The following is a 24,368-nucleotide window of genomic DNA, read 5'->3' on the forward strand; positions in this document are numbered from 1 at the left end:
AGAACTGAAAAACTGAATTCTAAGGGGCATTCCTTTTATAACAAATTTCCCATGATCACGAATCAAAATAAAATACCATCCAGGATCTAGCAATTTACCAATAAAGGAGATCAAGTCTTAGGATAAATTTAGAAGGTATATAATAAGAATAAAATTTCTAAGAATTTTTCTTAGACACAGAGTTTCCAAACACACACAAATATCACTGAGAGACTCAACACTTGAAGAAGAGCGAATGACCTGTGACCAGCATGAATGTACCTATCATCTAGATTTCTTATTAAGGAGACTACATTGTCTTTTGTCACTAAACACTTGTGAACATAGGAGTTTCCATCGTGGCGCAGTGGTTAACGAATCCGACTAGGAACCCTGAGGTTGTGGGTTCAATCCCTGGCCTTGCTCAGTGGGTTTAAGGATCTGGCATTGCCGTGAGCTGTGGTGTAGGTCGCAGATGCAGCTCAGATCCCAAGGTGCTGTGGCTGTGGCATAGGCCATCAGGTACAGCTCCGATTAGACCCCTAGCCTGGGAACCTCCATATGCTGTGGGTGCGGCCCTAGAAAAGGCAAAAAGACAAAAATAAAAAAATTAAAAAAAAAATAAACACTTGAGAGCATAATCATCTAAATTACAGCTTCAAATCAATCACTCCTGGAAACTGTATGTTGTAGTTTCCAAAGTACAAAGTACAAATTTGCAAAATTTTCCTTTGACATTGCCTTTGAGGCTGGAATGCATTCACATATTCCTAGTGATGACAGATGTTCAATTAATATCAGGTTAGGAACCATGCAAAAGTCATTTATTCATGGTGGTGCCTAGTGATGGCAGGGATGGCATGAGGATCCCTGGAATTGATAGCAAAGGAGAGACTAGAGAGTTTCCACAATAACTAATAAAATTAATCTGAACTTGACAACTGTACTGTAGGTTCAAGTGCATTTCCAAAGAATGTAAATAACAAAAATAATTCAATACTAAATATTGCTTGAACTTAATTGAAATGTTATTTGTTTATATATAAACTACTTGAGGATGTGATGATATTATAGGATTGACATATGGAGCCTTGGTTATTGCTCCTCTGTTTCACTGGAGATGTACTGTTTATCAATGCTGAGGTTGACAAGATAAATAAACCCAGATTTTTCTTTATTACTTTCTAAAAGTACCCCTATCAAAGAAGGAAAAGTGAATATGCTGAAACTTCTTTGTAAGAAATACTCAGTACAGAGAGACACCCAGGATTAGACTTAAGTCTAAAACCACTAGTAACTGTGTGAACTTGATCTTGACCTTGAACAAAGCACTTCTATGTGCTTTTTTTTTTCCATTTGCAAAATGGTTCTATTTACACTCATTTTAACAGAGCTTTATAGTGATATAGGGACCAATGTGATATGATCTATGAAAGTGTAAGACATACTGTAGATTATGTCCCCTTTTGAAGTATATTCAACTGTTCCATTTTAGTGCCTAAAAGCTTGAAACAAACAAGATATTATTTCCTTTTATGATTATTTAACAAAATCAAGCTCATAGAAGATGATGCTGATGGTTTTTCCTTTTGCCATTCTACAATGGAGGGGTGCTTGGTATCAAGGATATTTAGCAAAGGACCTTGATCCTCATGCTCAGTTACCCTCCCAACTAGATATTCCCTTTAAATGTTCTACTTGTTTTAACTGTAGATGTGTGGTTATGCCATTATTCTGCTTTAACATTAAGTTAATATTCTCCGTCTGAAATCTGCCTCAAAGTTGCGAGTCACCATATTTTCAAGTTTCTTAAGTGTGTGTAGAATGAGCAAATACAGTTTTAACTATAGTCAAATTTAGCTACAGTGAATTCTGAGAATTTGATAGACTAGAATATAAATTTCAGTTTTTATTTAAAAGGGAAAATATGTTTGGTGACATAAATATTTCAGCTTTTAAAAATTTTGGAAAAATTTCTTTTAGTTTCCCTTTTTCCCAGGAAAACAAGAAATGAACATAGATTATAAAGATGGAAGAAACTCCTAGAATTCATATAATTTAATTTGTTGAGTGTCTACTATGGGAAAGAAACTTCTAGGTACTAAGTGTACATAGGAAAACAAAATAGACAAAGCTCTTTATGGAGCTTAAATTTCAACATTTAAAATGTTGTATGGTATATAAATCGGAATTTTATGGAGAATAAAGAGAGCAGAGAAGGGAAATTTAGAATGTGGTTGTTTACAATTTAAAAAGGTTTGTTGGTCAAGGAAAGTGACATTTGAGCATGCTAGAAATGGTAATTTATTTACTTAAATTAGTCTAATTATCTAAGTATTAATATGATATACCACCATTTTTACAAATGACGTAGCTAAGGATCAAAGAAATAAGTAATGAGTCCAAAAATCACAAGATGGCCTAGTGAGAGGGTGGAGAAAGACACTGGTCTCTTGGAGATAAAGGATGTTCTCCACTATATTATATCAGGGCTTGGGGAACAAACAATTTTTTAGTGAGAGTTTGTGAATGAAATTCAAATGTTAATGCCTGGGCACCCAAATCTTCCAGCCTTTTTAGATCAATCTTCCCTCCCGCCACCACCCCCCCTTTTTTTTTTTGACCGTGCTGGTGGCATGCAGAAGTACCCAGGCCAAGGATCAAACCCACACCACAGCAGTGTTCCAAGTTACATCAGTGACAATGCCAGATCCTCAACCCACTGAGTCACTAGGGAATTGCACACTTTCCTTTAATATTTGGAAGGAAGGAAGCAAGAAAGCAAGCAAGAAAGAAATCTCAATATCCTGACTTTGATAATAGAATACAGAGTGGTCTTCCCCACTTCAATCTCAAACATAATGATCTAAGGAATTCTTGCTTCAATTTTTGTTTCTTCCAGGTTCTCCATCTGCTTAGTGTTTTATGTCCTTAACTAATATTCTGCCATCTTGCTCCATTTTGAGATTAAAGATAAACACAGATTTCTTTCCCTTTAATTAAATGATAAAACATCAGTACAATGCCAGTACTATAGGAGGTTTTCCCTAAAGGTCAAAGGAAAAGAAGGGAATTACACTCCAGTACAACATGACTAATATTTAACATTTATTTGGGGATCTAAAACAGCATGATGACTATAGTTAAAACCACTGTATTATATACTGGAAAGTTGCTAAGAGAGTAAATTTTAAATGTTCTCACCTCCCCCCCAACCAATAAAAAAAATTGTAATTGTGTGAGGTGATGGAGATAATAACTAACTCTACTGTGGCAACAATTTTGCTGTATAAAAGTGTATCAAATTGCCAAGTTGCATACCTTAAACGTATACAATGTTGTATGTCACTTATATCTGAAGAAAGCTAGAAAAGATAATTTTAATATTAATTATTCCCATTGTTAAAATCCCTTTTGCTCTCCTTTATACTGGGACATTCTTACTGGTTTGCAGGAATTTCCCTGCCCCCATCCACATTTGTGTACCATTTCCTTGTCTTCACTCCTATGCCAAGTCTCCAACATCATTCCCAAACATGAAAGGGAGTAAAGAGCCCTGTTAATTTGCAAGCAGAGTTGTTTGTCTTCATTATCTCCTAAAACGTAACCTTTCTGTACTTATAAAAAAACCTGCCAAACAAGAGACCTCTACAACAGAACTCCAGACCACGTTTTTTTGAGCTCAAAGGCGAAGAAGAAACTCTGGATTTGCAGTTCTCCTTTTTCATGATAAAATTCTTAGATGTGGTCCTTTCTTCATCAGTCTCTGTATTATATAGTATTATCCTTTTCAGGATAGGAATTATTCAATTCCCCGTGGAGGAGAGAAAATGCTATAGTCCCTTTGCAGTTTGAAAAATAAAGCAATTATTTCTGCTCGGCTAGCTTGGCATCAGCATTTTTTCTCCTAGGGATTTGTTGGCCAGGCATGCTCATTGAGAAAAGAACTTTATGAGGAGGATTGCTTTCACCACTTGATTTAAAGAGCTTACTTACATTGTGAGGAGTTCCTGAGTCATCCTTGATGATGTCTACTGGATTAAAAAATTTATTCATCATATAAAATTATTAGAATAGATTACTCTTTCTGAGGTACAGTTCTGATCTTATCACTTCCCTGTTGAAAGTCGAAACAAAACAAAATAAGAGCCATGAAAATGTAACCTAGTGACAGTGCAACCTCAAAATGGCCAAGTCCTGTCCATGTCTATTTTCCTCCTTTCTGTCCTAGGCCAAAAGAAATACGGTATTTATAGCCCGCTGTTAGGAACATTGCAACAGTGGTATCTTTTCCCTGGATGCCCCATTCTTCCAGTTCTTTATGTGTTTCCCTTCCCTTCATCTTGGTAGCATTCAGTGTTTTCCAACTCTTTTCTTCTTTTCCATTATAAATGCTCTATGCCAGGTGCAGAACTATTTTATACTACAGAGACTATTAATGATCACAACTCAACTATGAATCTAACCTATTAGACAAGAGGAGTAATTTAATAGATGGGCCTTATTAAGGGAATGTGCGTGTGTGGTGGGGGGTATATACATGGCATGGAAGGGTGTTTATATTCTAACAAGTTCCCAGCTTTACATGAAATGAATAAAATACAGATGGTGACTTTGGAGGCATCTATGAGAAGGTGCAGGATATACTTCAGTTTCTTCAGATCAAAGAAGAACTTTTTCCTTTCTTCTCCCTCCATATTCATATTTCTGACATAGGGGTGTATTATCTAGCTAATGTAGCCATTGAATGTGTTAGGTTTTTGTTTTCCCTGAAAAGTTATTAATAAATGGGTGTTATGCTTTATAATCAGTGTGAAATGAAAATGACTTGGAATTAAATTAATAAATTAATACTGAACCTTATAAACAGCAAAATGTTGGAAGCAAGGAATAATTTACTATGAGAGGCACAAAATTTCTTCACATCTCAAACCATTAGCCACTCTCCTTTCTCACTGCTCTGACATCCAAGACTAATGGAAGTCATGTAGACAATATCGTTTCTTGACAATGGTTAATTAAAATCAGCAGTACTCATGGACTCTTCACCTACATGCTCTCATTGATATAATAGTAGTGTTTTGAGTTAATACTCACCTGAATTGTACAAGTTGACTACATGCCTTGTTTAACACTTAGGTGGTGTTATATTAAAGCAGAAAACAGTCAATGCTCTGAAAGTGGGAGCTTGGATTTTCTGCTAAGACTGTTACAAACAAAATCTGTTTTATGATTTAGAATACCTCATTATAAAAATTAGAAAAGTAATATTAAGGCAAAAATATTAAAGACCCACTTTTCTGTCAACACTGAATATATCAACTCTGTAAAGTTAAAGGAGGACTTTAAGCAACAGGACCCAGAGAACTCCTGGCAGAGTTTTTACATATTTATTTGCAACTAAAAGCATATTTCAGCCATCAAAACTTTATTTGGTTGAATTCAAATCCATGGAGCAAAATAAGGGGTAAAGCCAGTATCCAGACTAAACAAATAAAGTCTCATTCAGTTACTCAAATGTCAAAAGCAAAATTAGAGTTTTCTTTGTTTAATAGGAAATGTTTCTGGCCTTGGAGATTATGGATAATTTTTATTTTCTTCTTGGCTTTATGGATGGTTTCCTTACTTTTATGATAGCCAACTATGTATTGGGCACTGGCCAGAACTTGTACCTCTGCCTCTGAGGAACTGGTTATCTCCGACAGCTGATTGGCTCATAAAGACACACATGCAGATATTCTTTAAAATAGGTGAGAATACTCAGAGAACTAAAAATAGAACTACCATATGATCTAGAAATCCCTCTCCTGGGCATATATCCAGAAAAAACTATAATTCAAAAAATACAGCAAATTCATAGAAACACTGTTCACAATAGCCAGGACATGGGAAAAAACCTAAATGTCCATTGACAAATGAATGGATTAGGAAGGAATGGGGTGTGTGTGTGTGTGTGTGTGTGTGTGTGTGTATACACACATACATACATATATACACACACACACACACACACAATGAAATATTACTTGGTCATAAAAAAGAAAAACTGCCATTTGCAGCAACATGGATGCAACTAGAGATTCTCATACTAAGCGAAGTAAGTCAGAAAGAGAAAGACAAATACTGTATATCACTTATATGTGGAATCTAAAATATGGCACAAATGAACTTATCTACAAAACAGAAATAGACTCAGCCACAAAAGACAACTTGTGGTTGACAAGGGGTGGGTGAGTGGGATCGACTGGGACTTTGGGGTTAGTAGATGAAAACTATGACATTTTTTTTTTTTTTTTTTTTTCAATTCAGTAAATTTATTTTTTTTTTTTTAAATTAAATTTTATTTTCCCACTGTACAGCAAGGGGGTCAGGTTATCCTTACATGTATAAATTACAATTACAGTTTTTCCCCCACCATTTCTTCTGTTGCAACATGAGTATCTAGACATAGTTCTCAATGCTATTCAGCGGGATCTCCTTGTAAATCTATTCTACGTTGTGACTGATAAGCCCAAGCTCCCGATCCCTCCCACTCCCTCCCCCTCCCATCAGGCAACCACAAGTCTCTTCTCCAAGTCCATGATTGATTTTCTTTTCTGAGGAGATGTTCATTTGTGCTGGATATTAGATTCCAGTTATAAGTGATGTCATATGGTATTTGTCTTTGTCTTTCTGGCTCATTTCACTCAGTATGAGATTCTCTAGTTCCATCCATGTTGCTGCAAATGGCATGATGTCATCCTTTTTTATGGCTGAGTAGTATTCCATCGTGTATATATACCACATCTTCCGAATCCAATCCTCTGTCGATGGACATTTGGATTGTTTCCATGTCCTGGCTATTGTGAATAGTGCTGCAATGAACATGCGGGTGCATGTGTCTCTTTTAAGTAGAGCTTTGTCCGGATAGATGCCCAAGAGTGGGATTGCAGGGTCATATGGAAGTTCTATGTATAGATTTCGAAGGTATCTCCAAACTGTTCTCCATAGTGGCTGTACCAGTTTACATTCCCACCAACAGTGCAGGAGGGTTCCCTTTTCTCCACAGCCCCTCCAGCACTTGTTATTTGTGGATTTATTAATGATGGCCATTCTGACTGGTGTGAGGTGGTATCTCATGGTAGTTTTGATTTGCATTTCTCTTATAATCAGCGATGTTGAGCATTTTTTCATGTGTTTGTTGGCCATCTGTATATCTTCCTTGGAGAAATGTCTATTCAGGTCTTTTGCCCATTTTTCCATTGATTGATTGGTTTTTTTGCTGTTGAGTTGTATAAGTTGCTTGTATATTCTAGAGATTAAGCCCTTGTCAGTTGCATCATTTGAAACTATTTTCTCCCATTCTGTAAGTTGTCTTTTTGTTTTCTTTTTGGTTTCCTTTGCTGTGCAAAAGCTTTTCAGTTTGATGAGGTCCCATGGGTTTATTTTTGCTCTAGTTTCTATTGCTTTGGGAGACTGACCTGAGAAAATATTCATGATGTTGATGTCAGAGAGTGTTTTGCCTATGTTTTCTTCTAGGAGTTTGATGGTGTCCTGTCGTATATTTAAGTCTTTCAGCCATTTGGAGTTTATTTTTGTGCATGGTGTGAGGGTGTGTTCTAGTTTCATTGCTTTGCATACAGCTGTCCAGGTTTCCCAGCAATGCTTGCTGAATAGACTTTCCTTTTCCCATTTGATGTTCTTGCCTCCCTTGTCAAAGATTAATTGACCATAGGTGTCAGGGTTAATTTCCAGATTCTCTATTCTGTTCCATTGGTCTGTCTGTCTGTTTTGATACCAGTACCACACTGTTTTGATGACTGTGGCTTTGTAGTATTTCTTGAAGTCTGGGAGAGTTATGCCTCCTGCTTGGTTTTTGTTTCTCAGGATTGCTTTGGCGATTCTGGGTCTTTTGTTGTTCCATATAAATGTTTGGATTGTTTGTTCTAGTTCTGTGAAAAATGTCATGGGTAATTTGATAGGGATTGCATTGAATCTGTAGATTGCTTTGGGTAGGATGGCCATTTTCACAATATTGATTTTTCCAATCCATGAACATGGAATATCTTTCCATTTTTTTACATCTTCTTTGATTTCTTTGATTAAGGTTTTATAGTTCTCGGCATATAGGTCCTTTACCTCTTTGGTTAGGTGTATTCCGAGGTATTTGATTTTGTGAGGTACAATTTTAAAAGGTATCGTATTTTTGTATTCCTTTTCTAATGCTTCATTGCTGGTATACAGAAATGCAACTGACTTCTGAATGTTAATCTTATATCCTGCCACTTTGCTGAATTTATTAATCAGTTCAAGGAGTTTTGGGGTTGAGTCCTTAGGGTTTTCTAGGTATAGAATCATGTCATCTGCATACAGTGACAGTTTGATCTCTTCTCTTCCTATATGGATGCCTTTGATTTCTTTTGTTTGTCTAATTGCTGTGGCTAAGACTTCCAAAACTATGTTGAAGAGCAGTGGTGAGAGTGGGCATCCCTGAACTATGACATTTAGAATGTAATACATATATATGTATGACCTTGTCACAGTTCTGTATAGCAGAAATTGACACAACGCAGTAAATCAACTATATTTTAATAAAAATAAAAGCCAGAACGAAAATGCTGAGGATATTTGCAGAGTACAAAATAAGTGCCAAGACAGCTTGCTTCCTACAGGAGGTGGGGGAGAGGGCGGCAGGGGATATGAGTCAGGGAAGGCTCCACAGAGCAAGGCAGACCTGAACTAGATCTTGTGGAACAGTGCCACCTCCAGCACTGCAGGACAACGAGGGATCCTGGAAAAGGGACAGTGCAGTATAACAAAACACACAAGACTCTTATACATCAAGAAAGTAGGGGACCAGGAGGCACTTTATTCCACAGAACAAAGGCCCTGGGCTTTAGCCCACTTGAATTTTATTAAGGAAGGTACCATATGTAAATTAGTGGGCAGGAGCAGGCATAGGCAATGACAAATCTACCTCTTAGTGAATAATAAAGGAAACTATTAATACTGGTGCATACCTCTAGGGCATAGTGCAGCTGCTTATAGAATAGCATAGTTTATGCATAGTGTCTTTGAAGGAGACCCTGTACTTTAAAACTCTGTGTCAGCAGGTATTTGCCTTCTGCAGAGTTCAACTGTTCTGTGGTCTCCAATAGAACAGCCTGGCTGTGTAGAGGTGGGATTGGGGAAGACTGTTGAGAGGAGAGGGGAAAGATGAATAACATAGAGAAATTGTCCCCCAGAGGCTTGTGGGGGGCCCTTCAGAACAATCGAAAGAGTCTAATAAGAGCAAACTCCTAAATCTGTAACTGGAGTTTTACCTTCTTTCTCTCTCATGTGTCCTGGTCTTAACTCTAACTCAGCCTCTGGGTTACAAGGGTTGCGAACTGGTCAAAATGAAGGAGGGCCAGAGAAGGTAAAGTTGAGGACTACAAACAGTTTATTAATTATTGGTCAGTCCATTTTCTGTGGCCTACAGTCAAGAGAGAATCAACAATTATATTCTGGGGCGCTCCCCTGTAAACAAACATAGAGCTAATTATTGACCAGAAAAAAACAGGGTCAAGAAGTTTGAGACACTTCATAACTCATCATACACTTTTAAGATGATATTATTCCATGATCCAAAAGAAGCTCAGAAAGGTTCAATAATTTGTCGCCAATATCATAGCTCACTTAAGTCTAAGCCAACTTGAGCAAAGGTCTCCTGATTCCTGGTTCTTTGCTCCTTTTCCTCCACACCCACTGCCTCAGGGAATTGCAGGTCCACATCATTCACCCTCCCTTACTCAGAAGGAAGACACCAGTGATGGTTGTGTTGGCATTTTACAGGTTCAGTTTCACAAATTAAAAATGCTGAGGTAGTGACCTTGTATCACTTCTTTGTTTCCCAGTAATGTTTAACCTTAAGTTGAAAAAAACATCCAGGAGGTTAAAGAGCATGTTATTATCTGGCAAGTCCATCCCACCCCCAGTGGTTATTAATTTCAGAACACACCTGAATTCCTTCTCTGTGGCAGATGCTTTAGTAAAGGAACAGATAGCTCCAGGCCTGGGGCAGATGTCAAGTTCACCTCTGTTTGTACCACTGCCCACACCAGATTCTTCTTTGTCATCAGCTTTTGAGATTTTTGCCAAGTACCACTTGGTGTCTGAAGTGCTACACAAGTGCCTCTGATCATTAGTCTCTGCAGAGAATCTCAGTCTCCTCTCTTTGCAAAGCTTCTGCTGTACTGAGCTTGGCTTTGGGGAACAAATTCTGAGACCTGAGACCTGGTTGCAAGCAACTCTCTGGGGCCATACTTCCCAGCATGGAGGTGAAGAACTTTGCAGTTTGGGATTATGTCGTCTTTGCAGCCCTATTCATTGTTTCCTCTGGAATTGGGGTGTTCTTTGCCATTAAGGAGAGAAAGAAGGCAACTTCGAGAGAGTTTCTGGTTGGGGGACGGCAGATGAGCTTTGGCCCTGTAGCATTGTCTCTGACAGCCAGCTTTATGTCCGCTGTCACTGTCCTAGGGACGCCCTCGGAGGTCTACCGCTTTGGAGCATCCTTCTCCCTTTTCTTCATTCCGTACGCCATTGTCATCATCTTCACATCAGAGCTCTTTCTCCCTGTCTTCTACAGATCTGGCATCACCAGCACTTATGAGGTAGGATGGTTTCTTCCTTCTTCTTTACTTTGGGAGGAATGGCTGTTACCATGTGAACATATTTTGTTATTCTCACTTTTTTTCTCTAATATGGCACATCATCTTGATGATAACACATGGTGATCAGAAGAACACTCACTTATTTTCAGGACAATTACACATCATGGGAAAAAGTATTACAATGTTACTGGAGAAAGCTTAAGCTTTGAATATAGACACACCTGTTCTTACATCTGTAGAATGGAAATAACGAAGCCGATGAGGCTATTTCAATGATTAAAGGAGAACCTGTAGGTAAACACCTAATGCATTGCCTAACTTGTAGGAGATTCTCAATGAAAAGAGGGCTGATGTGATTACTTGTATTACTATTAATATCATGATTCTGAAAAGCAAGCAGAACATATATATCACAAATATTGTCATTTTTCGGCTAAGAAAACTGAGATACAGATAAATGACAAGATTGTACAGTGGATTGTATAGTTTTAATAAAATGGTTCTGTTACTACATTAAATTGCAAATATATAATTGAGGAGACTGGAGACAGTACAGAGGACATACATGGATTTCATTGAATTTAATTTATAAAGTTTGTTGGCCTTTACATATTTTTTAAATTGTAGTACCCTAAAAAGAAGAAGAAATTCAGATTGTGTAAAGTATATATTTTGGGATTGTCTCTTTATAGAATTGGCAGTATGGCATAGAAGTTAAAAGCATGAACTTCTAGACCCAGTCTGCTTGGCTTGAATACTGGGCTCTGCCACTTAATTAGTTGTATGACTTTGAGAAAATGACTTACCTCTCTGTACCTGATTTTCACATATGTAAAATAGGAATAATAAAGGGGCCTGTCTTGAAAGGATGTCTGTGAGCAGTAAATGAGTTATTATATGCAAATACGTTTAACGGAGTCTGGCGAATGGAAAATGCCAGAGAAGGTTTTGTAACATTATCATTATTGTTCTTGTTATTGTAACTGTCCCCACATTTATACCAATCTCTGTATGGAAGCTTGAATTTGTGTTTCTTTGGTCACCCTCCCTTTCCTGCTACCCATCCATAGATATTCTTACCAGGGTCTTTTAAAGTAGTAAAGACCAAAAGGGTAGAGCCCATTTCCCCTCCCCTTGAGTCTGTGATGACCTTGCGCCTTGTTTTGACCAGTAGAATGTGGCAGAAGTGATGTGTGAATGTGGAGCCCAAGTCTTATGGAGACTCATGAGCAAAAAGCTATTGCCTTTGCCTTCTTGGAATGCTATGCCAATACAGCTATGTCAGGGAACTGGTCTAGCTGGTCTAGCTTCTGGAGGATGAGTGGACACATAGAGGACAGAGGCACCCTGGCCAATAGCCAACACCAACCACCAGACATGTGAGTGAGGCCGTCTTGCACTTTCTCACCCGGCTGATCTTTCAATTGATCGAAGCCCCATGAAAGCCCTGGGAAAACAATAGAGGAATCACCCAGCCAATCCTAAAAATTGTGAGAAGTATCAAGTCCTTAGTTTCTTAGTTTTGGGGTAGGCAATAGCCAACTGATTTAATTGCTTTTGTATGTAGTGGGATTTCAAGACTAATATATGCCATCTGTGCTGCTTTATCACTATTCTCTCCTGTGTCAAAGCATAAGGAATTGTTCTCACCCTCGTTATAAATTAGGCTCAGCTCATTTGCAATATCATACTTTTTCATTATCTCCACTTGGACAGTTTATAATTAGTTTCCTCATGTTGTCTCCACTTTGGTTAGAGTTATTTTCTTCCTTATTGTATCATACACTAATAAATCTGGTCTCTTATTGTTTACCCTTAACACTAGTTTCTGGGCTGGTGTCTATGTGCTTTCTCATTTTTCTTGGACTTCTTCAACCGAATAACTTCTGAATTACTTTTTTATCTCTAATCCAGACTTTTTAATTATAATGCCAGGCTGCTACCTCTCTATGTCTTCTTTCATTGTAGTTTGTTGTTGTTGTTGTTATTTGTTTATTTGTTTTTTCTTTTTTTGTCTCTTTAGGGCCACATCCATGGTATATGGAGGTTCCCAGGCTAGGGGTCAAATTGGAAATTGGAGCTGTAGCCACCAGCCTATGCCACAGGCCACAGCCACAGCAATGTGGGATCTGAGCCGTGTCTTTGACCAATGCCACAGCTCACAGCAACACTGGATCCTTGACCCACTAAGTGAGGCCTGGGATGGAAACTGTGTTCTCATGGATCCTAGTCAGATTCATTTCACTGAGTCATGATGGGAACTCCTCCATAATGTTTTCTAAGCATTATAGATCATTATAGAGTACACACTTTTTTTTTTTTTTTTGGTAAAATGCTTTCCTTTTAGTTCTCCTTAAAATTATATTTGTGTATTTTAGCAACCACATTTAAAATTTGAGAGGAGTTCTCTTGTGGCTCAGAGGGTTAAGGACCTGGCACTGACACTGCAGTGGCTTGGGTTACTGCTGTGGCACTGGTTTGATCCCTGACTGGGGCACTTCCGCATACTGTGGCATGGTCAAAATTTTTTTTTGAGAAATTAGATGTGTAGGTATAAGACATTATTTTTGAGTATTATCTCAGTATAGTGAATAATGTGACAAAATATTTGTTGTAAAATAGATATTTAGGTGTGATGAGGCTTCAGCCAATGTTGTGAAGCTTCTTTCAGGTCATCGTAAGGATTGTTTTTTACTCTCACTGAGATAGGTCATTATAGAGTTTGGGCAGGGGTGTCATGATGTGATTTGTATTTTAAGAGTATTACTCTAGGTGGATGTTGAGAATAATTTTAGAGTTTTTACTGCTGAGGCAAGGGGTCTATTTAGGAAGCTCTTGCTATAATCTAGTCAAGAGATGATGGTATTAGAGTGGAGACAGAGAGGATGATGCAAGTGAAGTTTTGCAAGTGGGGGAGAGGTGCCAAGATTCTGGAATGAATGAACTGGATGTGGGGAGTGAGACACAAAGAGTCTAGAATGGCTATATATTATTTGGGCTTGAACCAGCATGAAAAGTAAGTAGACTTGTTATTTCCTGAGATGGAAAATTGTGCGGCTAGATTAGGTTTGGGGTTTTGAACATAATTGAACCTCATGGTAAATGTTACCTGTGGTATTTTTATTTTTTATGTATTAATTAATTAATTAATTAATTAATTTATGTATGTATTTATTTTAGGGCTGCTCCTGCAGCATATTGAAATTCTCAGGTTAGGGGTCTAATCAAAGCTAGAGCTGCCAGTCTACACCACAGCCACAGGAACACCAGATCCAGGCTGTGTCTGTGACCTACCACAGCTCAAGGCAACACCAGATCCTTAACCACTGAGTGAGACCAGGGATTGAACCCGAAACCTCATGGATACTAGTCAGGTTCTTTTCCACTGAGCCACAAGGAGAACTTCCTCCTGTGCTATTCTTAAATGCATCCATGAAGTGTGTACTTTTTCTATTGAACTTCCATTTTTACTTTCAACTGTAGTAACAGCTATACACCTATCAAAGATGGCCATTGGATGAGGAAGCAAATACAACTTTTTAGATGTAGAATTACAGCTTGAATAGTCTCTTGTTTCCTGGATGAGAAACCAGAGGCTTAGATTATAGAGGTGAGATAGTGGCAAAGCTCAAACTAGAATTCAAGGAGTCTTACTTCTGATCCAGTTTTTTTCTTTGTGCATATTTTTCTTAATACCGTCTTTCTAGTTGGACTGAATTGACTAAATTTAGAGGAACTAAACCAAGATGATAGGAAAACTGACTTTTTCCAGCTTCCTTTAGCAGTTTCCTCAAAGCCTTCCCATTTTTCCAGAAAAATTTCCCCTTTGCTTTCCCAAATTTTCATATGACATCCAGTCCCAAAGCCAATACCACATATTTTGGAGTTTGTTACATTTCTCAACTTCTGATACCAATTTCTATATCAGTTATCTATTGCTGTATAACACACCACTGCAAAATAAATTTCTTAAAATAGCAATTTTGTCTGCTTGCAATTCTGTGGTTCAGTAATCTGGCTGGAGCTCAAGAGGGTCTAGCAAGACAGTAAGGCTGTTCTACTCGTAGACAAACAAGCCACTCACCAACCTAGTAGCTGAGTGCCTTCCATCTGTGTGCCTTCCATCAGCTACTAGGTTGCTGAGTGGCTTGTTTGTCTAGGGGAGCTCAGATGGGATAACTTGCCTGGCTACACGTTGTCTCATCCACCAGTAGCCTATCTTGGGTTCTTCATGTGATAAGAAAAGAATCCTTATCAACAAGAGGATACAGCTCATTACGCAAGCAGTTTTGCAGCTTCCATTTGTATCATAGTTGGTTGAAATATCACTGTCTTCCTTTGCATTCTTCCAGAAGCAAATCCTGAGACAAGGAGGTGTTGAGTGCAAGTCATCTGGGGGAGGGGAGGAACAATTTTATTAAACCATTGGTAGGCAAGTGGGAAGTGAAACATGGGAAAAAGGGAAGCAAATAAAACATGTGTTTTTGACCAGGTTATTATTGTGAGCAACTGAGGTTCAGTCTCACTGGGGATCTCTGGGAGATAGCAGAGAACCCATATCAGGCTTGTCCTGCCTGAAATGAAAATAAATGCGTTTTTTTTTTTTTTTTTTTTTTTTTTTTGCCAATTTCCTTTTGTTACTGGCTACAATCCAATGACAAAACGGCTTCTAGACTGCCCTGTGCAAAGGCTGAGACAAAGCCCTGGAGAAGATAATCACGGTACGGTTGGATGCTATCAACATGTACTGGAACAGGAAATGCCAATAAGCTACAGGGGTCACACCCACAGTGACTACTGTAGTTACCAACATCCCATTATATTCCTGTCCCTGGACTTGGCATTATCATACACTATGTCATTAAATCCTACAAGCAGTGATTTTAGAAAGAGGAAGCCATGCACAATAGACTACTCTTTCCAAGGGCATATGATTTGAATCCAAGTTGTCCTCAGCAAAAAAGTTTTGCTTTCTTTTTTCCTTCCTATGATAGCTGAGATTTTTGGTTCCTCGGTGTCTTCCTTACCTCTTTGAAAATATTTTCCTCGGAGTTACCATTGTGGCTTAGCTGTACCAAACCTGACTAGTATCCCTGAAGACACAGGTTTGATCCCTGGCCTCGCTCAGTGGTTTGGAGATCCTGCATTGCTGTGGCTATAGCATAGGCTGGCAGTTGCAACTCTGATTTGACCCCTAGCCTTGGAACTTCCATATGCCATGGTGAGGCCCTAAATAAGGGTGCCCTCAGTCACACATCCACTAGGTGCTTGCCCGACTCACAGTGCACCACCATCTGGAGAATGAGGGTCTGAAAAGAATGTGGTTCTTTCCTCAAGGTGAAGAGTTGAGCAGATAAATTGGGAAATGTGGATTAGTGTGAAATTTAGTGACAATTCTGCCAAAAGGAGTCCCTTCTAAGGATTTCAAAGAAGGGCAAGCTTAAACCATCAAACACTGCTTACTTATGTATCATTTCTAGGAAAAGGACATATCAGTAGTTAAGTCCTGTTTTAATCAAAATGATTTTTCTTAAATTAGATGGGAAAGAACTACTACCAAGAACTACTACCAAGATATTAAATCTTCAAGTCATATGCTATGTTTAACATTTATTTTGTTCATTCAATACGTCTTTATTAGGCACTGGAAAAAATGCTAGTGTCTTCTGGAATACTTACTCAGGAATACCTTCTTGACCTACAATGATAAATCAGATCCATCTGTTTAGGGTGTCCATGGCTCCCTGTAGGCTTCTTCTAGTACATGGCATCATTGTAACTTTAATTGGCATAAATATGTTAATGGTGACCTCCTTTAATCTGTAAAATCTTTTGGGTCATGAACTATATAGTACTTGCTACCATTGTATGTCAGAAAGCAGTATGGAGGGCAAGTAATAAATATTTGTTAAACAGATGAATACATGAAAGATGAAGATAAAATGAGTAATATAGGACACTACTTACATCTGGGAAGGTAAGTGTGATAAACTGAAAAAAAAATACATGTTCTTCCAAAAAATAGATAATAAATATTCTAATTCCAGGAACCTGTGACTATTACCTTATGGGGAAACACACCCCCCACCCCTGGCAAAACTGATTAAATCAAGTGACTTGTGATGAAGAGGTTATCCTGGTTTAACTACATATGCCTTAAGTACAATCACGTTTATAAGAGGGAGACAGAGAAGACTTGACAGACAAGAGAAGGCAGCGTGACCATGGAGGCAGAGACTAAAGTGATGAAGCTGGAAGTTAAGGAATGCCCACAGCCACCAAACTCTCCACAAGAAGTAAATGCTTCCCAAAGACCTCCAGAGGGAACAAGGCCCCATCAACACCTTGATTTTGGCCCCCTGGAATTGATTTTGAACTTCTGGCTTCCATAACTGTAAAAGAACACTTTTCTGTTTTCCTAAGCCACCGTGTTTGTGATATTTTGTTATAGTAACCATAGGAAATGAATACAGTAAGATATGCAAATCCAGCACTAAGTACAAGGTAGCAGGTGGTCACATGCTGTAACATCCAGAAGAAGTTTAGTATAATGGCCCTAAGGAGCTCAGGGGAGAAAATAGGAGTAGGGATAAGAAGGGCAACTGGGCTGTCCTTTATGAAAGGTGACTAAGAATTGGTGAATCACGGTGGGAGGAAGGAGGCTCTCTCACGTTGAAAAGTGCTTTACACAAAGGAGAAGTCTAGAGAGTACAAAGCATGCTGGTGAAACAATACACCATGTTTTTATGTGGAGAATAAATATAGTGAAGTTTAGTGGCTTCAGACAAGAAGGGTGTAGATCAGAGAGTAGAGGATTTAGAATATCAAGCTTGTGATATGCATTTTGTTTTGTCAGTGATGGGGAATCATGGAAATTTTGAGGAGAAGCATGACATGACCAGAGTTCTGCTTTAGGAGAGTCAATGTGACAGGTGTGTGGTTGTTGGAATGGGTGGGCAAGGCTTGGAGTTAGATCAAGTGGTGGGATACTGCAGTGATCTGAGAAGGAGTTAAATAAGGCCTGAACTAAACCTGGGGGCAGTGGGGATAAAAAAGGAAACAATGGCTTCAGTATATCCAGTGGGAAGACCCCTGGAGAGAAAGTCTGGAGTTCCTGTTGTGACTCACATGACATAGAGTCTGTGAGGAAGTGGGTTCGATCCCTGGCCTCAATCAGTGCGTTAAGGATCCAGCATCTCCACAAGCTGTAGTGTAGGTTGCAGATGCAGCTCAGGTCCCGAGTTGGTGTGTGTGTAGTATAGACCAGCAGCTACAGCTCTGATTCAACTCCTGGCCAAGAACTTACATATGCTGCAGGTATGGCCCTAAGAAGAAAAAAAGAAAGATGAAAGACTTTTTTTTTGAAGGTTTTTTTGTTTTTAACTGAAGCAGTAACAATTTAAAAATAAAAGCATTTCTCTTCTCTGACCATCATAAGAAGCTTGAGCAAAAATTGAGCTTTACTATGTCTTTGACTTCAAATCAATTTTTTCCTATACTTTTTCCAAGTATAGATAGCATAAAATCCAAGCACTAAACTTGGAAATACTAAGAAAAAAGAACTTTCTCAGAAGCTCCTCACCAACTCTTTGCATGTCCTTCTCTCTCTTCTTTGCAGTACTTACAACTACGATTCAACAAACCAGTTCGCTATGCAGCCACGGTCATCTACATTTTACAGACGGTAAGGGTTGAAGGCTTCGCAGAGGTGGATTGGGGCAGGGACAAGTATGGTTTTGTTTATTTCAGGGGGAAATTAACACAATTAAAGGACAGACTTCACACTAAGAAGGAGCTACTTTCTTCCAAGGATAGGACTTTTAAGATATGTGATAACATCAAGGGTTGTCCACATTTTACAGACCTCCATATATCTGTGCAAATAATAACAAAGGTATATCATTAACCACCAAGGAGAAAAAAAGGGCATAGTCTTAAATTTACTTTGAACTTGTATTTAACCTGCACGAGTTGCTTTTGATATGAAATGGTCTGGTAACTGATGTTTTTCCTAACTAGCTAACTATGTTGAACCAGAAATATATTTGCCTTGCTGAAATTCACTTTAAGACTATACTCTCAAACCAATACCCCCAATTTCCTCTTATAGATGCCTCCCTTAGCTTCCAGATTCTGGGGTGCCCCTTTGTGGCCCCAAACTTACTGGTGACACACCACACATGGATTTTCCTTGACCTATCAATAATTTTCTCCTGAAAGATAACCTTCTTCTCATTTCTTAATCAAAGCTCCCACTCACTGACTCAAGGATTGAAGAGGGAGAAAAGGAGGGAAACTCTTCTTCTTGACCTGTCCCTAAATACTTGCCTTTTAAAACTCTGACATGGAGTTCCCATCGTGACTCAGTGGTAAATAAACCTGACTAGTATCCATGAGGACACAGGTTCGGTCTATGGCCTTGCTCAGTGGGTTAAGGATACAGCGTTGACATGAACTGTGGTGTAGACTGCAGATTCGGCTCGGATCCTGTGTTGCTGTGGCTGTGGTGTAGTCTGGCACCTACAGCTCCAATTCGACCCCTAGCCTGGGAACCTCCATATGCCTCCACATGCGGCCCTAAAAAGACAAAAAGGCTAAAATAAAATAAAACCCTGAAATTTAAAACCCATGAATTTCTAAATGGTGAAATTTCATTTAAAATTAAAAGAAACTGCACCCACTTCTGCCAGGGTAGTGGTTGCAGCTCTGGGACTTTGAGGATATGTTCATTATGGAGATCACCCATGTTGGTAGTTTTACCTACACTGTGCTTTCCTCAACAGATTCTTTCCATCTCTACTCTAAAATCCATACTTCAGCAACCTGCTAAAATATGTTTGTGTCATGGTGATATGTGCTTGGTGGGGTAAAGGAAGGGTGAATCAAAAACAACTTGTACCCTATTTCTGTACTCTTCAGAAATATACCAAATCTAGCCATAAAAATCTCAAAATTTGCAGCCGTCTTCAAAGTCAAACTTCCCTCCTCCATCTAATGCTTATTATTCCTTTCACCAATTAGTTGCAGTGGCCAACGGCTTCAAAACAAGAGTGTAAGGGAATGAAATGTTTGGAGGACAAGTTTAAGGAGAGGTATCCCTAAGGTCAATAAGGAATTTTTTTTAGGCAAGTTTCCTTTCCATATCATGCTTCTCACTGTACACTTGATTCTTGTCTCTACCCCAGATTCTCTACACGGGAGTGGTGGTATATGCACCTGCTCTGGCCCTCAATCAAGGTGAGTCAGTAACACTCTGTTGCACGTTTCACCATTTTTATGCCTGCATTCTCACCTTGAGAAATATACTTACAATTCTTGTTGGGGAGACTCTCCTGTGATTAGGATGCTCTGAATTATTGTAGTCATCACAACATAAAGCTCTGAAAATTGAACTTTGAGGAGTTCCTGTTGTGGCTCAGTGGGTTAAGGACCCAGTGTTGTCTCTGTGGGGATTCAGGTTTGATTCCTGGCCTCACTCAGTGAGTTAAGGATGCAGTGTTGCTGTGCTGTGGCGTATGTCACAGCTGGAGCTTCAATTTCACTCCTGGCCTGTGAACGTCCACATGCTGCAGGTCAGCCATAAAAAGAAATTAAAAAAATTGAACAACATTGAAAATAAGGCAAATACCAAGTTACTTGATTTGACCCACATGGTTGCAAATACCCGATTTGATTATTATTTGTTTTGTTTTCTAATCACTGAAGTAACAGCAATTTTTAAAATTTGAGGTACAATTGACTTACAACATTGTGTTAGTTTCAGGTTTACAGCAAAGTAATTTAGTTATTATATATATATTGTTATATACAATTCTATATATATGTGTATAGTGTCAGATTATTTTCCATTACTGGTTATTAAAAAATATTGAATACATTTCCCATGCTATATAGTAAATCCTTTTGCTTATCTTTTTTATATATAGCAGTTCATATCAGTAATCTCATACTCCTAATTTATCCCTACCCCTTTCCCTTTCCGCTTTGGTAGCAATAAATTTGATGATTTTGTACTGTATACACACAGCCACTAAAAAGCTCATCAACAATATATGGTTCTTTCTCAGTAATTTCATGAATAGATACTCCAAATACATGAATAAAATGTGCTTGTAGAATTTAAAATTTAAACTTGACCATCTTGAATGAATAGAATCCCAGGATAAAAGGAAAGAAAAAACAAAAGTGATATAAATGTCACAATGATATCTACAATATTAGAGGTTCTCAGTATTCAATTGCATTGTGTTATGTGTTTATATTGAAAAATATTTATTCATGGTCAATGTTTAGGTGGTTTCAGACTAACTTTGTTAAAAAAAACAAACAAACAAGCAAACAATTGGTATAGAGATTGGAAGCTAAGCTCTGGAATCTTATGAGGTAAATTTTGGCTTTTGACATTACATGAAAATATTGGACTGGGTTGAGTGAGGTATAATAATGTAATAAAATAATTGTTATCAGAGGTGAGCAAATTTGAAATGAGGCAACTCTAATTTGCTTTCCATTTTCCCCAAAGAACACAGACAAAAACATTGTAACTTTTTCCTCATAAAGCTTGTTCCTTTACTTTCCTTAGAGAAAGTTCTTTCAATATATTTTCTTTCTCCTTTCACAGTGACTGGGTTTGATCTCTGGGGCTCTGTGTTTGCAACAGGAATTGTTTGCACATTCTATTGTACCCTGGTATGTATCTAGCTGTAAAAGAGTGTTTAGCACTACCTCCTAATATGGGAGAAGGGAAAATTTCCAACAACAGGGCATCTAATTACAGCAGAAACTGCTATTCTAACATTAAACAGAAATATGCCAGCTTATCTATCACCTTTCCTTAGGAAGGTGCTATTGTTTGGTTTAAAATTCTTTCCAGTGTCAACCATTAGTAGAATTTGGGCTCAGGGCTCATTTGAGGAAGGAATGGCTGAGAGGTTTTCTGACAGAAATAATCTCGTTTGGAGGCTAGGTGGCCGTACACAACTATAAAGAAAACAAGGTGCTCATTAATAGTGATTATAAACCGTAGGTAGTTTTTATGCTTCACTATCTACTAGTTGAGAAATACTAAATGTATGAATGAATGATCAAGGATGGATGGTATTTTGTAAATTTGAGGGATTCCACAGCTCATTTTTGTCTCATACGGATGGATAAGCTTGGGTTACATTTAACATTTGGCTTTACACATACCCAGTTGTAACCAAGGAACCTAGGTGGTATTGGCAACATATATAATTGTTATAATCCATCTAGTTCAACAAACATTCACTGAGCACCTATTATTTGCCTTGTCTTGCAACAGGAATCTTTATTCTTCTGCGTCATTGGTACCAATGTATAGATGCCATAAGTAACCAACTAAGAATATGGCAATGGTTCCCAGATAGTTGAATTCTCATTCCTCCTTTATAGAGAAAAATAAAATGATTGATATGTTGTCATATAGTAGACCATCCATGTATTTTGGCATTACGTGCATATCACCTATTTTTTAAAACATATATCATGATAATACATAATTTAAAAATGCTCTCATCTTTCTTTTTCATACTTGCACATATCACCATTTCCTTGTTCAACAAAGTTTCATCTTATTTTTTCCATTCCAATCTTGCTACCATAATTATATTCCAGACACATATCTCCTACTGAAGTTAAAAATAGGCTCCTGCTCCTTATACTCTTGGCCATAGGTAACAGATTAGTAGCTCTGAGGTATACACCCAGAGATGGATAACTAGATGCATTGCTTAGGACACTAAAGGCAGACTTCTTAGCAATAGTAATGGAAGCCAGAAACAGTGGACTAATTATCTTCAAAGCATTGAAGGAAAACAAGTGTCAACTCTCACTGTGTATTCAGCAAAACCATCTTTCAGAAACAGACTGTCAAGAACTAAGAGAATTTACCACTAACATGTCTTCCCCTGAGAAAATCTTAGAGGGAATTCTGTGGGCAGAAGGAAAATTATTCAAGTTTAGATGGAAGAAGCAATGACAAGAAAATAAAATAGTAAACATTTCATAAGCCTAGTGAAACAATTTTTGGTGCTTAAAGATAACAACATTTTATAGTATGCTATAATTTATATAATACCCAATAATATAATTCATAATGTAAATATAATAATACTTATTATTATATGTAATTTGGGGATTAAGGAAAATAATAACTTTCATTTGGACAACAATAGCATGTAAATCTGGAAGAGAGTCATTAGACTCAAAATTTTATTATCCTTGAATTGTTGGAGATGAAGACATTTTAAAAATTCAGACTCTAAATTAAAAATGCATGGCAAAATTTCAAGGGGAGTCATTTAAATGAAATAGTCAAAGTAGAAAACGGGAATTAAAACAAAGCAATACAAAACTTCAACTGATTTAAACAAGAGGAAAAAAAGAAGGAAAAAAAGAAAAAGTAGAAGAAATAGAAACCGAAAACCAAGATGTCAGAAATTAGCCAGGATATTTGAATAATCACAATAAACAAAAATGAACTAAGTGTACTACCTCCTGGTTGATTTCAGTGCTTCCTTCCACCTGGCATGCTTCTATCAGCTTAGTCTTAAAACATCCATTTCCTCACACAACTTGACTGACCTAATTCTCTCCTTGCTTCCTATTACTCACAGGATAAAGTAAGCTTCTTAGCCTAGAGTTGAAAATCTTTGGAAAGGTGAATCAATCCAGCCATCTAACCTCTTCTCACCACACCTCTCTTCCACCCCTCCTCTCTCTAGCCAGGCAACTGGCTTCAGTGTCTCACCAAAACTGTGGCTTACTTCTCTAACACTTCTGCTCCTACTGCCCTCTCTTTACTCTGATAATCCTGTGTAGCATAGCTACGATAGCCAGTGGGAGAGGTGAAAGAAATGAGAAGTGATTTTTGCCATCCAGGAGTTTGCAGTCTAGTGACGTCCACAGTAGAACCCAAATAGCACAGACTGATGAAATGCCTCAGTGACACTGAGGCAGGCAGGATTATAGACAGTGGTGTGGGTGGGTGTGTGTCTCTTGCTGTAAGAAGGAGTCCTAGAATCAGAGACGTTTGCACCTGAGCTGTGATCTGCCTTTTGATGTACATTTGTTAAAGTGGTGATAAAGTGGTTTGTTCTTTTGCTCCAGGTCTAGCGGAAGTTCAGGTTTATGCATATTTTTGCATAATCTATGTCAAGTAGCCTCTGAAAACTGAGGGGTTTGACATTTAGCCTCTATATCACTAAAATCCGATGTTGAGGTTTGAGTTTGGAAGGCTTAATGTGTTTAAAGAAAATCAAAATACCACTGCTAGGGAGGTGGGAGTGAGAGATTGAATATTCCTCATCAGAATTCGAAGAGAATATACAAATACAATGCATCTGGCAGGGACTTTAATGTCTGTTTCTTAAGCACATTTTAATTTTAATTATACAAAAAATGATGAGACAATCCAATGTCTTCTTTCCTCTGAAGATAAAGATGAAATCTGTCATCTTTTCACAGAAGTTCTTGACACTCTGGAGGAGGAACCAGGAATGATAGTTCTATTTTTTTAATGTTAAAAATACCACATCCTTACTTTCTCATAGTGGTTATTCATTTTCAGAGCACTTTTTAAATATATCACTTGATTTTTATCTATTTTAATTTTCTCATTCCACCTTCACCATGGTCCTAAGGGATTTTCCAGCAGCCTCTTTCTCTCCTCCTTTCTTCTTGCCCGTGTAGTCTCAACTACAATTATACACTGGAGTCACCGGGGCGGGGGTGGGGGGG

The 24,368-nt window shown here is 38.1% G+C and overlaps 1 protein-coding gene across 3 annotated transcripts in view; it reads left to right on the forward strand.

Annotated features, from left to right (window-relative positions):
• Positions 1 to 9,969: 9,969 nt before the first annotated feature.
• Positions 9,970 to 24,368, forward strand: part of SLC5A12 (solute carrier family 5 member 12) — a 52,548-nt gene continuing 38,149 nt past the window's right edge. For all 3 annotated transcript variants that reach the window (XR_014837142.1, XM_003122908.5, XM_085011617.1), the window contains exons 1-4: positions 9,970 to 10,610; positions 18,229 to 18,294; positions 19,796 to 19,847; positions 21,232 to 21,299. Coding sequence is in view for 2 of the 3 variants with exons in the window: in XM_003122908.5 (XP_003122956.1) it covers positions 10,272 to 10,610; positions 18,229 to 18,294; positions 19,796 to 19,847; positions 21,232 to 21,299 (525 nt within the window). In the remaining variant the exon portion in view is untranslated. The remainder of the gene's footprint in view (positions 10,611 to 18,228; positions 18,295 to 19,795; positions 19,848 to 21,231; positions 21,300 to 24,368) is intronic.

Source organism: Sus scrofa, chromosome 2, assembly GCF_054392235.1.
Source record: "Sus scrofa isolate SSC_HxYL_T2T_F1_AM1 chromosome 2, Sscrofa_HxYL_maternal_Yorkshire_Landrace_v2.0, whole genome shotgun sequence".
Lineage (NCBI taxonomy): Eukaryota > Metazoa > Chordata > Mammalia > Artiodactyla > Suidae > Sus > Sus scrofa.